The following is a 16,575-nucleotide window of genomic DNA, read 5'->3' on the forward strand; positions in this document are numbered from 1 at the left end:
TAAGTCAGGAGAAACATGAAAATACACATAAGAAAAGAAGACTTTTGTTGGGGGCACTAAATGGGTGAAAATGGATGTGTAGACCTTTTTTTAAAATATAACCTTTAATTAATCAATTAGAAAAAATTCCTATATTACCCATAAAGTAATGAACTTTACTGGGTGTAGAAACAAAAAATGAAGATACATGTAGGGTATTTTCACAATTACATATATCACAAGACAAGGCTCACACACATTTAACCCACAATGAAAGTTTTTTTTTCTGCTTGCAAGTTGTATTGTAAATCCGAAGTCCTTCAAAGCTGGTAAAGCTTTATTTGTACATTATGTTACACACAGACAGAAATTGCATCTGAGTGCTCTTTTTAGATATACTTAAGAATATATATTTATTTACTTCTTTAAGTTATTTTAATTTGTTCAGTGTCTTTAACTGTATCCGGCATTGAGTACATACATATTACTTTAATCTCACTTTATAGATGGTGGAAAGATTTTGGAAACCTGTCGTGGATCCCATTAAGTCCTGCTTAGGAGTACAGCTGAGATCCTTCCCAGCTTCTCTCCCGCTGCACCGTGGGATATTGGGGTAAGAACTTGTCATCAGCTGATGTCATCAGCTTCATATACGCTGCAGACTCTGGGTATAAGTAATGTAACACAGCAATTCTACTTCCAAGATAAGTAATACGGGATAGGGATACGGTCATTGGGTCTACAGCAATTTGGTCAACAAGCATTGGGTCGACACCGTTAGGTCGACATGGTTCTAGGTCATTAGGTCGACACAAGTGTTAGGTTGACAGTGTCTAGGTTGACAGTCAAAAGGGAAATTCCTCTAGCCACCAATAATTTACAAGGGTTTTTTGGGAGGGCCACTGGCCACCAATGATTTCAAAGGTTTATTTATTCGGCCACTAATGATTAAATTTTTTTTTTTGGGGGGGGGGGGGGGGGGGGGGCACTGGCCACCAATGATTAAATTGTTTTATTTGCCACTAACCATTATTTGCTGGGGGGGGGGCCTTTATGCCACCAATGTTTATTAAGTGAATTAATGTTTTTAAGTTTATTTAGGAATTGCCATATAACATTATTTTTGTGATGAAGTGCAGTTTTTTACGTCACTTTCTGTGACAGTTGTAACAGATTTGAAATCTCCCGTGCTGAATCTCTTGTTATGTATCTCTGACACAAATCTCACTGTATGTGGCTCATTATCTGAGAGAGTGAAATCTCTTGTGCTGAATCTCCCGTATCTCTGGCACACATCTCTGCGTATGTAGGGCCCTTAAGTCATTTTAACTCATTTTAAAAGATTCCCCTCAGATGTAGCAGTACACACCCACGCTTCTAGGTGCCACATTCACAACCTGTTTTCACAATCTCTCCCTTTTTGGAACTAGAAACGCCCTTTGGAGGTGCTTTGCAAAATTCGATTACCAACTATAATCTCTCTGAAACTAGTTTTCAAAAGTAGGCAAGTATGGGCTATCCACACACACACCCAGAAAGGTAGAACTTTATTTACAACCAATTTGAGTTTTAATTAAAAAAAAACAGGGATAAATAATGGCTCAATCAGTCTAAATGAATATTCGAAAGTTTCAATTTAATGCAAATTTATTCATATAAAAGATGAGTCATACCATCAATACATTCATTAAAATATATGTAAAAAATGACGTACAAATAAACATACACAAGTGGCACCTGTAAGGGAAAAATGATAATAAAAAATATATAAAAAAAATAAAAAATGTATACTGATAAAAAAGAATCAATGATGAATCCACTGGGCGGAGTAATATGGGTCATTTTCCTGGTGTATACTGGACTCCTTTACAATGTTTATCAACGTATTGAAGTTTGTATACAATCCAGTACGTCCTCCAGCAGCTGTTTTTTAGTTAGATGTTTGTTTGAACTTAGGGCCTTATTCAGATCTGAGCTCAGTACAAATTTGTTTGAAAAATGGGCAAAACCATGTGCACTGCATGTGGGGCAGATGTAACCCTGTGCAAAGAGAGTTAAATTTGGGTGGGGTGTGCTGAAACTGAAATCTAAATTGCAGTGTAAAAATAATGCAGCCAGTATTTACCCTGCACAGAAACAAAATAACTCACAGAAATCTAACTCTTGAAACCGCCTATCCTCGCCAGCGATTTCTGTGACACTCCCATTAACCAACCGGGTTGCTACCCCCAAATGCCAGTCATCTGTCAATCACCTTGCGAATGGCCAGTGAAGAAGGAAGACGCTGGATTTTATCGCACGGAGGCCTCGCACATGAGCGCAAATTCATTCCATAATCTGAATTCACAGCCCAGTGGTCAGGTCTGATTACGCAATTCATCTATCTGCAGCTGTGCGGGGCATCGCGGCGTGGGGGGGAAGGGGGTAGGCGGCCATGCAGGTGGCGTCTGGTGGAATAAGATCCATGGTCAATTGAGAACCCTGATTTCCTTTCTGCTATACAAATGAACCTCAGATGTGTGTTGCTTGTGTAGCATAAAAACCCAAAGTGTGTGTGTGTGTGTGTGTGTGTGTGTGTGTGTGTGTGTGTGTGTGTGTGTGTGTGTGTGTGTGTGTGTGTGTGTGCGTGCGTGTGTGTCCTTTAGTGCAGTCTACAATATATTACTTCATTCTTAAAAAATACAGGTCCTTACAGGTTTGAGAAGTGATTTATTGTAAAATCACTGACTGCCTCTGGGTATGTTACACTAGGGCAGTGTCTCCTCAAACTGTCATTTCATAGCACAAACTTCGTTATGACTCGTCACAGTATGAATGACTTGCAGTCTACAAAATATTTTCACTATTTCAAAAACATAATGGTATATTGACATACTTCCTTTGTGTAGGTTCACCAATTGTTCTAACTTTTTCATACTTTTTACCATCCTCGCGAGCTACAACTGAGAACAAACAAGCCGCCTTTGGGGTGATTCTAATCCACTCGGACGGGGCCCGAATGTTTTTGTGACTGCACACGCGGAAGGCCTTGGATGCGCATGTGCAGGTCCCCTTTGCAAACGGCTTTGGCGACTTGCGTAGTCGCCCAGCCGTTTGCAGGGATCGGGGCGGACGGCAGCAAGGTCGGATATCGCCCCATGGATAGGTGGGTGGGACAAAGTGTGCTGTCTATGTCCTGGCGGCTGCAAATAAAAGTCAGTCTCCTGCAGCGGCGACATGTCTTCGCTTACACATCCCATCCGATGGTAGCAACGGGACTCAGCGGCGCGGCACTCGCAGCTTACCGGCTCAAGCGGAAATCAGGCCCCTTACCCTAAGCCTGATGAGCTACAAGATAAAAATTGATACCCTAAAAAAAACGAGAAAAAATAACTTAAGTTGACTTTTTTCATGTATTGATCATTTTTATGCCGATTGTTTTTTGTTTGTTTTTTTGCTTGAATCAACTTTTTTTTTTTTTCATGCCAACTTTTCCACTGATGACCTAATGAACCAAACCCCTAAAATTATTCTATATATATATATATATATATATATATATATATATATATATAGTGCATATTGCACAGTGATCTGGAGTGAAAATCGCTGTAAGGGACAAGGCACCCCAAGAGATTAACTTTGTGAGTACATTGTGACTGTCTTAAGTACATACTCCTAAGTGGAAGTATTGGTGCACGATGGTACCTATGGAAAATATGGATACAGATAAGATCTATGTTCCTGGCAGTATTGTGCTACCTAAAGGCGAGACACTTAAGGTCCCCATACACTAGGGCGACTTGTCCTTAGGACAAGTCGCCCCTGAGCTTCCCCGGGGGAGCTTGATTAGATTGGCACTTGATGTGCCATTTTTTACATGTGATAAATCGTCTCGATTTATCACATGTGAAAAACCCGGGGAGCAGGGGGGGGGGGGGGGGGCTACAGAGCAGGGATGCTGGTGGGAGCAGGGGGGGCTGGGGACGCTGCGGGGGACACAGGCGGCATAGAGCCGGGAGCTGTCAGTGCTAGAAAAAAAAAGCCTATACAATGAATGGGCAGCCTGTGATTGGCTGAGCGCGCGCTCAGCCAATTGCTGACTGGCTGAGAGAGCGCTCAGCCAATCACCGGCCGCCCATTCATTGTATGGGTTTTTTTTTTTTTATTCAGTACTGACAGCTCCCGCCAGCTCCCCCTGCCCGGCTCTATGCCGCCTGTGTCCCCAGCAGCGTCCTCAGCCCCCCCTTCTCCCTCCACCGCCGTGCCGCCCCACTAGGTCCCAAGTCGGGTGGTCGGACGTGCAGCAGGTCCGACCACCCGACGCAGATCCGATGCGCACGGGACCGCGCATCGGATCTGAGGGGACATCAAAACTAGCCATATTTTGGTCCGATTTCGGCCAGATCCGACTGATCTGGCTAAAATCTGACCAAAATCGGCTAGTGTATGGGGGCCTTAAGCCTCACAGCTGAGGAGTGTTCACAAGTGCTGTTTGCTGAACCACTTGGAGATACAAGCCTCAATGCTGAGGATATCTATCAGAGACTATTGAAACTGCACAAGAGAGAAATTGATTTTATGTTACATGGACAATCATTATCCGATTATTTTCGGGAAAAATGCTGCCCACTACTGTATCTACCAGGATACGTACCCCCCTTCCCCACTTCTGTTTGTGTCTGTGCCTGTTTTGTCTCCCCCTATCTGTGTCTAAATTTCCCCCACGTCTTTTCCTTTTTCTTTTTTCACCTACTATGGCCACTGGGGGTTTCCTAGACGACCTCCTTCTCTCACAGGCCGAACACGGCATAGTCTCACTCACCGACGACGACGCCGACAAAGTCTTATTCGACGCCTCTGACTTTGACTCACTACCCAATGAATCACCCACTGACCTCTACCAAAGGCTCCTGAAACTTAAAAAACGAGAGGTTGATTTGTCCTTACACGGACACTTCCTGTCGGAGTATTACCGAAATAAATTTATACCCAGGGGCTTCAGGGTCTCTAACGTACCTACCATCGGGAGACGGAACCCCACATTCTGCAGTCGCTGGTGTGGGGTTCTTAATAAATGCTGCTTCGACCTTATGCTACTTGTGGTCGAGGAAGTAGGAGTAGAACTCAAAAAGGTCAAACAGGACAAAGAAGAGTTTGGTAACGCCCATCTGGCTACCATAAAAACCGATAAAAATACCAACCTGATCGACAAAATTAAAACCCAGATTGAAACGTATAAACAGGACTTGATTTCCTTTAAACACAATAAATTAGCAGTAGTCACATCGGACTACCGTAACCACACCGTCTACAGGTGGCTGGTTGGGGAGTCAGGATCCGCCTGCCCACAACGCCCGTTCCGCCAGAGACGACAGAGAAATCCCTACCAGTTCAACACTGGTTCCTCCACCTCAGCGTCTGAAACTGAACAATCAGAACCTCAGTCTGATTTTTTAGACGCAGGCCCCAGCAGTTCTACAAAACCGGGAAAACCCCCCAGAGGCAGGGGCGGCGCCCACACCCCCGCTGCGGTCGTCTCCGGCAAAAGAATACGCAAGCAGGTGCAGAATTAGTATTCAACCTCTCTGACTCTGAACTGACACCTGCCATGACTTCACTCCTCTCCAAAGGACTCTCATTTGTCTCCACCCACCCCCATGACGGATTCGACACTACCATAGACATCTACAAATTTGGGCACAAACTGAGGCTACAAGAACAATTCGCTGACAGCAGTCCTGGAATTCCTAGATCCAAATTCCACAAACCGTCTGTATATGACCCCCTATCTACTAACCCCAGCATCAAGACGTTCACTAGACTTGTTGAAAGGGACACCCAACAAACACCCGCCAAACCCAGGTATGACAACCTCACTAAAACGGAACGGGAGGCACTCAAAGACCTCAAGGGGAACCCCAACCTAGTGATAAGACCGGCGGACAAAGGGGGTGCGGTGGTAGTGCAAAACTGGTCTGACTACCACTCTGAAGTGGTCCGACAGTTAGAGGACACTAATACCTACAAACCCGTACAGCACAACCCCATCCCTGAATTTAAAAGAATCATTGACAAGATCCTACAGAGAGGACTGACCAATAACTGCATCACCAAAGACACATTCGAATACCTCACGGTAGAATACCCGATATGCCCTATTATATATACCCTGCCCAAGATCCACAAGTCCCACTCTCACCCGCCTGGCAGGCCTATTATCTTGGCACGTGGGTCCCTACTACAGCCATTGGCTATCTACGTCGACAGCCACCTCCAGCCTCTTCTTACCTCCAGCGACACCTATATAAGAGACACTTCGGATTTCATTGAACAACTGAAATTGGTTGACATCTCTTCACAACGTGTACTTCTGGCCACGATGGACGTGAACTCCCTGTACACCGTGATACCACATACGGACGGCCTGCGGACACTCCGCACCAGACTAGACGAACGCCCAACATCAACTCCATCAACAGACTTCCTGGTTGAATTAGCTGAAGCCATACTTCATTACAACCACTTCATGTACCAGAGGAAGTATTACATCCAGGTGTCAGGGACCGCGATGGGGTCGAACCTGGCACCCTCCTATGCGTGTACTTACATGCTCGACTATGAACACACGTATATCCTACCGTACTACCAGGACAAGATCAAATTCTACAGGAGATACATCGACGACGTGTTCCTCATCTGGGCAGGCTCGCCAGAAGAATTCACCGGCATGGTAGACCTACTAAACTCCAAGGACCACCCAATCAAGTTCACACACCTCATCAATGAAGACTCAATAAACTTTCTGGACATTAACGTTCGAATATCTGAAGGTAGACTACATACCAGCCTCTACCGTAAATCTACTGACAGGAATACCCTTCTCCTGACTACAAGCCAGCACCCATCAACCTTGAAAGAACACCTCCCAATCTCACAGTATATGAGAGTTATGCGCAACAATACAGATGATGCAATAATGGACACTCAACTGGTTGAAATGACTGACCGTTTTAAACAGCGGGGATACTCCGAAACCACCCTCAAGCGATGCCTACTTAAGGCAAAGAAAAAGATGAACCCTTCCGAATCTGAGATACAGACTCCAAAACCACCAAGGATGGTTTTTGTCAATAAATACGACCACACCTCACCCAAGGGCCAAACAAGCCTCAGGAAACATTGGCCTATCCTGGCATCCGACCAGTCGCTCAAACTACAACAATATGGCCCACCTATGGTAGCCTACAAAAAGGGACCCAACCTAAAAGAACTCCTCATGCGACCCACTACAAGCCCACAAGTTGACGCAAATCCAACGTGGCTTCACTCAAAACGACCAGGCTGCTTTCGATGTGCCGGCTGCACAACCTGCAACAGCCTTACTCCAGGCTCTACTTTCCCACACCCCCATACAGGCAAACCCATTAAAATAAAATACCGCCTGCACTGTCAAATGGACCACGTGGTCTACCTCCTATATTGCCCTTGTGGTCTTGCCTATGTCGGCATGACGACACGTAAATTCCGGGAAAGGATGGCGAATCACCGCAACTCGATCAGAGCTGCCCTAGATACCAAAAAAGCTGAACTTCCGGTACCTCGCCACTTCCTGGCGGCGGGACACCAAAACTCCAGCCTTCGTTGCCGCATTATTGACTGGGTACCCCCACCCCCACGGGGAAGCGGTACATCTGTCAGAATGAACTTAGGTCTACAGTCATTAGGTCGACCCCACTAGGTCGACTGGCAGGAAGGTCGACCTGACTTAAGGTCGACATGGGCCAAGGTCGACATGACTTAAAGTCGAATTTGCATAAAGGTCGACATGAGGAAGGTCGAGTGGTCATAAGGTCGACATGGGTTTTTCACTGTTTTTTTTATCCGAATGTCGACACAGTCGACATGGACACAGTTGGCAATGAGAATCGGACCCTCGCATCGCTCGCTTCGCTCGCAATGCTTCGGGCACACTATTTTATTCTCCCACCACGCCCTAGTGGATGGTAGGGCATGAAATACCGCCTGTCGGCACATGTCGGCTCAAAAAACAGTGAAATACCCATGTCGACCTTATGACCAGTCGACCTTCCTCATGTCGACCTTTATGCAAATTCGACCTTAAGTCATGTCGACCTTGGCCCATGTCGACCTTAAGTCAGGTCGACCTTCCTGCCAGTCGACCTAGTGGGGTCGACCTAATGACTGTAGACCTAAGTTCATTCTAATAGATGACCGCATCCCCCCCCACGGGGAGGCGACCGTGGACTGGCACTGAGAAAACTGGAAAGCAGGTGGATCTATCGACTAGACACACTTAAGTCTTTATTGTTATTTATGCATCATCTAGGCTTGATACGGTCTGAAGTTATTTGATTGATGAATAATATGTTCCATCTCTGTGACCTTACCATCGATAACATATATTTATGTACCTATACAGCATCTTCTACACCCCACCTTATGTGACTCTCACACTCTGCCTTGTTGTTTTTTTATATATATTTTTGTGCTTATATTCTGTGTTTAGTCTTTACGTACCTCCTTTTCACTTTATTTCATGATTTTTTTTTCATGATTTTTTATATCCTTATATCCATCGGTGTCACATATATCTAGACGACACTGACCCCGAAAGACCACTACAGGCCTACGTTGGTATTCCTTTTAGCTTTTACCCACCACTCCCCCACGGATCCCTCTTTATCTGCATCACCCTCAACCCACTCCTCACCATCCATCCATATCCCCTATAATATTTGCTTGGTGTTAGTTTTCCTGCAACACCACTATAAACGGGCAATACCCGTACCCCCACCCCACGGTGGACACCTAGGAGTCCCCGAGTCCACTACCTCTTTAACACACCTCACGGTGCATAATAACTAATCACGCTTGGGGTTCTTTATATTTATTTTTATTTATATTTATTTTTATTTTTATTCTGTTCATCTCTATTCAATTTCACTTCTTGTAATTGACTCTTACCACTACCTGTTCTACACCTTTCCCATTCCTCCCCCTTACCCTGGTTTTTGCAGTTAACCTATCCGGCTTTATACCTCGTTTCTAAACGCCTGCACGGCCACTTAATAACAACCCTGTTGACGCAATCTGGCTCCAGCCTAGTTATCCCTTGTTGCTATGACTACACCGTGCTTCTAACAACCTGTAACCATAGTTACGCACAGCCCGGCGTACTCCCGTAAGCTGTGCGCTCCAGAGCTGCGTTCCAGCGCCGGCTTCCGGCCGACGCACTTCCGGTTTCACCGGAAGTACTATAGCGCCATTCAGACCAGAGTCTGTGGCGCCTCCCAGCTCCTAACCCTTCTCCTCTGGTATAAATAGCCGGACGGGAGGGCAGTCAGATCAGCTGGCTGACCCTGCCCATGTCCAGGCTGTTCCTGCGCCGCTGACTACATGATATTCTATTGAAAAACGTAACTATGTTTTGGTTTGCATACCTGTACATGTCTTCTTATTCAGCATAACATGTACCAACTATATGTATTTCTTGTATACCTGTAGGCTCCTTGATAAAGGTCCATGTTGGGACCGAAACGTCGGGGCTTGTATACTTTTTGCTTTATGCTGTGTTGACCCAGCTGGAATTAAAAACTTATCTTTTTTTAATCACAAGGCTGATCTGTGATTTTGGAGAGTGCTCTGCTTCCATACCCCCAGGTGTGGATACTTTTTGATTATTTCTTGGGGCATGCTGTTGCATGTACCCTTGCTGGGCACCCCATTGCTGTCTCCTTTTGGGTGAGAGTGCGGTCATTCCACTATATATATATATATATTTAAAAATGGCCTTCTATCCCACAGTGTACCCCGGCACTTTAAGACCTGCCAAGCCGGTTGTCCAGATGGCATGCAATTTATGGGACTAGAACATGTAGTTCTGGATATACGAGCTGGCAATAGAGATACCCTGCTCCTTAAAAGAGAATCATACTGGATATACGCGTTAGACACGCTGTGCCCCATAGGTCTGAATGAAGTGATGGAGATTACTCCATTCCTAAGATAAAAAGTTAGAATCCTGTTTTTAAGAACCTCGTCCTGTGAATTTCTCTGCTATTTCTTTCGTAGTTTTACTCATATTATGTAACATATTTGGCATAAGCTGCTGTCACTCTATAGATAGGTGTGTATTAATATGTCAGACTCCTGTCTTTAAGAATTTAATCCTGTGAAATTTCTCTGTTATTTCTACTTACACGCGCCTTAGTTACGCTGATATATTTTAGAGAGTACGTTTTAGAGTCTAAAAATGATCTCTCTTTTTTTTAAACCTTTTTAAAAATATTTTTTTAAATGTTTTAAAATAATTTTATGACATATGTATGTATTTTTATACAATCCGTTTATATTGTAGTTTTATATTGTAATTCCACATTATGATATTATTGTGTCACAATTGCGAATAATGTTAGGGGACTTCATCCTAAAAACACAGAATTTTCTTATGTTCCCGTAAATCAGAAAATCTGACAGGCAATCAGTGCACAAATTCGCCACATATGTGCCGAAACTATGCCACTTTATGTTTTAGAGTCAGAGAATCTGACAGGCAATTAGTGCACAAACTCGCTACATATGTGTTGATACTATATAAAGAGGACTGAGTCTGACGCTAGGCCAGCCCTCTGACGAAGTCCGGTGTGACGAAACGCGTAGGGGCGTGGCCTATCGTCTCTGTGATCGTGTGCTCGAAATCTGTAAGGAGTGTAACCTCTCCAACCGTTTGTCTTATACTTTGCATACCAGCGGCAGGTAACAGCCGCAGTTTGTGGTACGTGACCCTACCTGATTGTTCTTAATCTTTCTTGTTCAAATAAAAAGTGGTAACACACTATCGGAGCGCCCACTCTTCTTTTGTTTGTAGATATATATATATATATATATATATATATATATATATTATATATATAATTTTTTTTAATAGTATTCCGTGATTAAGACATTCATTAGAAACTGAAATACAGATCAGACAATTATGTGTCTGTATTCTCATTACCTGGGCAGCTCCGTTCCCTGGACTTGTTCTGCTAACTGCGTGAGGACTCACAGGCTATTCTTAGCTACCTACCTACCTACACCCTGACTTCCCATTGTTCTGCACTTCTGTTGGCAAGAGATCCCCTGTAATTTAGTAATAAGGCATGCAGCGCCAACCCCCACATACTGTATATCCACAGCTACACATAATCATCTGTACATCTTCATGATTTATACATTGTTTCTCTCTCATTTTAATCTTTATCTCTAATTATTTGGGATGCAGTCATTGCGTCTACAGCAACTAGGTCGACAAGCATTGGGCAGACACCACTAGGTTGACAGGCAGCAAGGTCGGCCTGGGTCTAGGTTGACACAAGAATTAAGTCAACATGAGCAAGGTCGACAGTCAAAAGGTCGACATGGGGTTTTTCACTGTTTTTTTTTTTTTTTTGAGCCGACATGTGCCGACAGGCGGTATTTCATGCCCTATTTCATATTTCATGCACCACTAGGGCGTGGTGGGCGAATAAAATAGTGTGCCCGACGCATTGCGAGCGAAGCACTTGAAACTGTGTACATGTCGACAGTGTCAACATTCGGGGCAAAAAACATTGAATCCATATCGACCTTTTAACTGTCGACCTAATGCTTTTGTCGACCGAATGTCCTGTCGACTTTGACCCATGTCGACCTAGGCCCACGACGTCCTAGTGGTGTCGACCCAGCAGCATCTCTGACATCACGCTACACACAGATGAGGGTAGAGGCAGCCAGGAGGCATCTGAGCCATCTGCTACAGCTACTCCGCACGGCCCGGCATTAAAAACGAACAAGAGTTATCAGTCCCAAGGCGCAGTCACTCTTCTTCTGCCGGTCCGAAGGAAGGGGGTCACCACTCAACCCCGTGTGGATACAGTTTGTAGAGAAAGGGACCAGGGGCGATGAAGAGGTGTTAACACATCCAAAATGAAATGAAAAGAAATTGTGATAATAGGTTAGAAGCGACCTTGATTATTGGGAGATATTCTTATCACAACAGTCGGGAGAGGGTTCTTCAAATGCATACCCGTACGAACGCTCAAGATATGAGAATTGTGCTCATAAAGGTTTCTTTTACAACACTAAGGGAATTCACCACGTGTGGATTCTCAAATGCTGGATGCGTACCGTACTCACAAATGTATGTTGCTGGCACAGGCGCTTCAAGGTTTCTTTTTATTAAGAAGGGAACCCAGTCTCTCAAGTGCAGTAGGTATCCATAGATTGCACCATATATAAAAAGATGAGACAGAAAAAACCTCTTTCAAAAAAAGGGGTGTCCAATTTTATTTACATAAATCAAGGTTGGGAAACACCAGATGGAAAGAACATGGTACCTGGTGACTGGGGTATTGGCCTTATACCCCAATCATAACCGCATACAGATGGTGAATTCCCCAAATGAAGTACAGCAAGGCTCCTCTCCGGCCAACGCGTTTCGACAGGATAACCTGTCTTTTTCAAGGCTTGGAGAGGAGTCGCATCAAGCCGATATTTATACCCCTGCACATATTAGGACAACCCCAGAAGTAAGGGGAAAACCGGAAGTCAGGGAACGTTCTCCAAACATTAATTTCCCTGCTACTAAAGGACTTTAAATCCAATTGGATATATGTAGTGGGGCCCTCTGGTCTGGTAGCCAGATTTGCGGCCAAAAACGGGGGTCCCAAACAGTTGTATTAATGCCCGTAAGCCGCGTGGAACGCACGCGCTTCGGGCAGTGGAACGCATGATGCCTTCCGGCATCTGCGTCATTTCCGGGGTAGCGGAAACGTATGGTTTTGTCCATTTGAGAAGGAATTTTCCTCTAAGAGTGAACTAAAATAAGGCCCCTTGTATCACACATTTTATTTGACAATATGAAAGGTCACCATCCCGTGTAATATAACTAGATAATCTGCTTGCCACATATATTCATCAGAAAGCTCATCAGTCTTTGCTTAGTACAGTACATGCCATCTAGATCATAATCTACAATGTCCTGTCTCCCTCATGTCTTAAGGGGTGTACATCATTTAAGCAAGGCCGTGCATTGATATCGCCCAGAGGGCGACTTGTCTAACCTTACCAGCGATGTTTTACTAACCTTCTGAGCGATTTTGACTATGTAGTCAAAATTGCTTAGAAGGATCGCTCCGTGTGTACACCCCTTTAGGCCCTTATTTACTGAGATGGGAGTTGTATTGAACATAAGATGTTGCTATGGGCATCCAATCAGAATCTACTTCTTATTTATGTAGCGCCTTCTAAAAGATAAATCTGATAGAATCTGACCATAGCAACATCCCATGTTCAACAGAACTCCCATGTTAGTAAATAAATGCATTAATACCTCCCACTACATTAATACCCCTTTCACACCAGAAAATGCAGGGATCCACAAGGGAATATGGCCCAGGAATCATGCCGGGCCATTCCCGGGTTGGCCCCTTTCACACCAGAAAAGTCCCTGCATTTTCTGGTGTGTGAAGGGGGCAGGAAGGAGGCCGGTAGGAGGTGGGGAGGAGGCGGGCAGTCGGCGGGATGGTGGTGGAGGCGGGCGGGAGGTGGCGAGAATACTCACCCCGGTTGCTGGTCCTCCGCGCAGGCCGGGATCAACACAGGCGGCGGATGAAGATGACGAAGCTCTCCGGCGCCCTTACTGCCGCCGGAGAGCTGCGTCATCATCATACACTGACTGTCCCATCATTTGCGCCCGACGCCTGCGTGGATCCCTGGACGGACAGGACACCAAGGACAGTCAACCCGGGTAAATATACCCTACCCCATTCACACCAGCCAGGTCCCTGGGTTGAACCCGGGAACAACCCTGCTACCTAGCAGGGTTGGATTGACGGCAAATTAGCCTGGTAATCTTTCCTGGGAACCTTTCACACCAGCGGTAGTACAGGGTTGTTCCCGGACTCAACCCGGGAATTTAGGCTGGTGTGAAAGGGGTATAACAGAAACAGAACAGGTGAACTCTCAGCACTAGGTAAGTCTAGCTGGGCCGGTCTGGGTCCCCCGATGTATGCAGGGTCCATGTTACACATACTGTATTTATAGACTTCCTGCTTTAGGAATATCTGCGCTGCAACAATATTATTATGTTATAGTGCCACCAATTTACACAGCTCCTGAAATGGGTTGATAAGCATTAGGTCGGCAGTGGCAAGGTCAACAGTCAAAAAGGTTGACATGAGTGTTTCTCATGGTGGTATTTCATGCTGTACCATCCACTACAGCGTGGTGAGAGAATAAAATAGTGGCCCTTATTCTGGTTGAGTGGGATGGCTCAGAATGCGGACGGACGGCCAATGGTTGGTGTTTGCGCATGTGCGAACGCCTCACACGTACGGACACGGCGTGAGTTCCGTACAAAAAATGATCGTATGGAACCATCCGATCAGGGGGTGGAGAGGGGCATGAAGGGCTATTTAGGCTCATTAACATATGCGTACGCCCCGCGTTTCATGGGCAATCCCATGAAACGCGGGGCGTACGTATGGTAATGCGGCCGTGACGCACGTGTGAGGGGGCGGACAGCTAACATAGCCGGATGCCCGCCCATAGCCCTGCGTTCGCACAGAGAAATGTCCGAGTGGTCTGGAGCACTCGGTGCTGCCTGACCACTCGGTACATCATTCGGTGGTCGGCGACCATCGGAGGATGAGGGAGGTTCCCACAGATGGAGGAGGTGTTCACATGAAATATCCACTTGCGGTCCGTTCGGTCGGCGTCTTACCGCATTCGGACAGTGTTAGCGATCCGTACGGTAGGCGGGGCTAAGAACACTCGGTGGCCGTCCGAAATACGCATCCGTCCGAGTCAACTAGAATAAGGGCCAGTGTGCCAAACGCAGAAAGTCTCCATGCCCAAAGACTATGTTGACATTCAGGATCTTAGCCATGTCGATCTATTTCAGATGTTGACCTTTGGCCTGTCGACCATCAGTGGTCGTCCCAATGCATGTTCACCTAAATTGGGTCAATCCAATGACACATACCCAATAACACAGTAGCTATACATTGCCTTGGAAAACTAGTTCCAAAATAGCATCATCGCGCTGCAATCCTCCTCTTGTCTTCACAATATATTCAGCAGAAGATAAATATTACATATTTTCTTTTTAACACTGATTTATGCAGCCTCTGTCCAGGTGTTTTAGAAGAGAATGCTTGCAAACATGTCTGATCAAATGGTCATTATTGCAGTACAGGTTGAGTATCCCTTATCCGAAATGATCAGGACCACGAGCATTCCGGATAAGGGAATTTTCCGGTTTTTGGAATAACATTTTTTTAAACAGAATTACCTGTCCCCTGGTGGTGCCCTGTGGGCCCTCAGCGTCCACGTTGTCCCCCGGAGTCCACAGCAGGCCTTCAACATCGTCTCCAGGGGTCCCAGTAGTGCTTTGCGCGAGTTCCCAGGCACCAGAGAGGATGCCGAAGGCCTGCCATGGACGCCGGGGGACTTGGTAAGTCTAAAAAAAGGGTATGGGGGGGGGGGGGGATTCGAATTGTTCCAAAAAAACACGGGTTTTGGAATAATTCGGATGCACGGATATGGGATACTCAACCTGTACAAGATATATATTGGAGAAAGAAAAATGGTAGAGATGTTTTGGGTGCACACTAGGGGTGAAATGTAATAGGATGAGAGATTCAGAACGTGAGAGATTTGGTAATAAATCTCCATTTTTTTTTTTTTTTTTTTTTAAAGCAGAAATCATTTACACTGCAAAATTAAACTGGTTTTGCAGTTTAAATGATTGCCGCTTTAAAAAAAAAGAGAGAGATTTCTTACCAAATCTCTCACGTTCTGAATCTCTCATCCTATTACATTTCACCCCTACTGTGCACCCAAAACATCTCTACCATTTTTCGTTCTCCAATATACATCTACACATTTAGAGCAGAGTAGCACCACCTTTGCTAAAAAGCCTAAAGGGTTACATATAACAAACCTATAAGAAAAATGTATATAAAAAATAAGAGTTAAGAGAAATGTGATCTTCACAAAGGAGCACTCAGTGCGGAATAGAAAAAACCTTCCTTTCAAAAAGTACAAGATCTATGCTGAATTGGAAGCTCCTGCGCCTGATTCTTGTGTCGCTGTCGTCGACCTTACGTACTGTTTGTCTTATTGTAGGCTCTTGCTAGTCAACCGGGACCTGAATAAAAGCTTATGCACGGTGCAGGCGCATCCTGTGGAAGATATGCAAAGAACAGGTGAGCAAACACTTCTGCTTGTTTCCACATCATTTTATGACCTGGCCACAGCTTGTCAGTGACAAATCCTGGCAACTGCCCTGGGGGTGACGGGGTTGAGGGAACAAGATAGAGGACCCAATTTATGGTACTTATGGGGCCTACACACATAGCGATTGTGTAATTTTCTAAGCGAACTGACTTAATTTGACTAGATGGCTTCGAAAATGACCCTTCATCGCTCCGTGTAGTAGGTGCGATAACGATGCACGGCCCTGTGTTTTGCTATCGCCGTCTAGATTTTTACTGCATGCAGTAATAATCTAGTCAATACGCTATTGTTCTTACCGGAGAACACTGGCCCTGCCAGATCACTCATATA

At 45.2% G+C, this 16,575-nt stretch overlaps 1 protein-coding gene across 3 annotated transcripts in view; it reads left to right on the forward strand.

Annotated features, from left to right (window-relative positions):
• Window positions 1–16,575, forward strand: part of FUZ (fuzzy planar cell polarity protein) — a 129,226-nt gene that overhangs the window by 77,443 nt on the left and 35,208 nt on the right. For all 3 annotated transcript variants that reach the window (XM_083162389.1, XM_083162387.1, XM_083162388.1), the window contains 2 exons: window positions 486–592; window positions 16,135–16,214. In XM_083162389.1, coding sequence (XP_083018515.1) covers window positions 486–592; window positions 16,135–16,214 — 187 coding nt within the window. The remainder of the gene's footprint in view (window positions 1–485; window positions 593–16,134; window positions 16,215–16,575) is intronic.

The sequence above is a fragment of the Crinia signifera genome, chromosome 19 (genome assembly GCF_055691185.1).
Source record: "Crinia signifera chromosome 19, ASM5569118v1, whole genome shotgun sequence".
Classification (NCBI taxonomy): domain Eukaryota; kingdom Metazoa; phylum Chordata; class Amphibia; order Anura; family Myobatrachidae; genus Crinia; species Crinia signifera.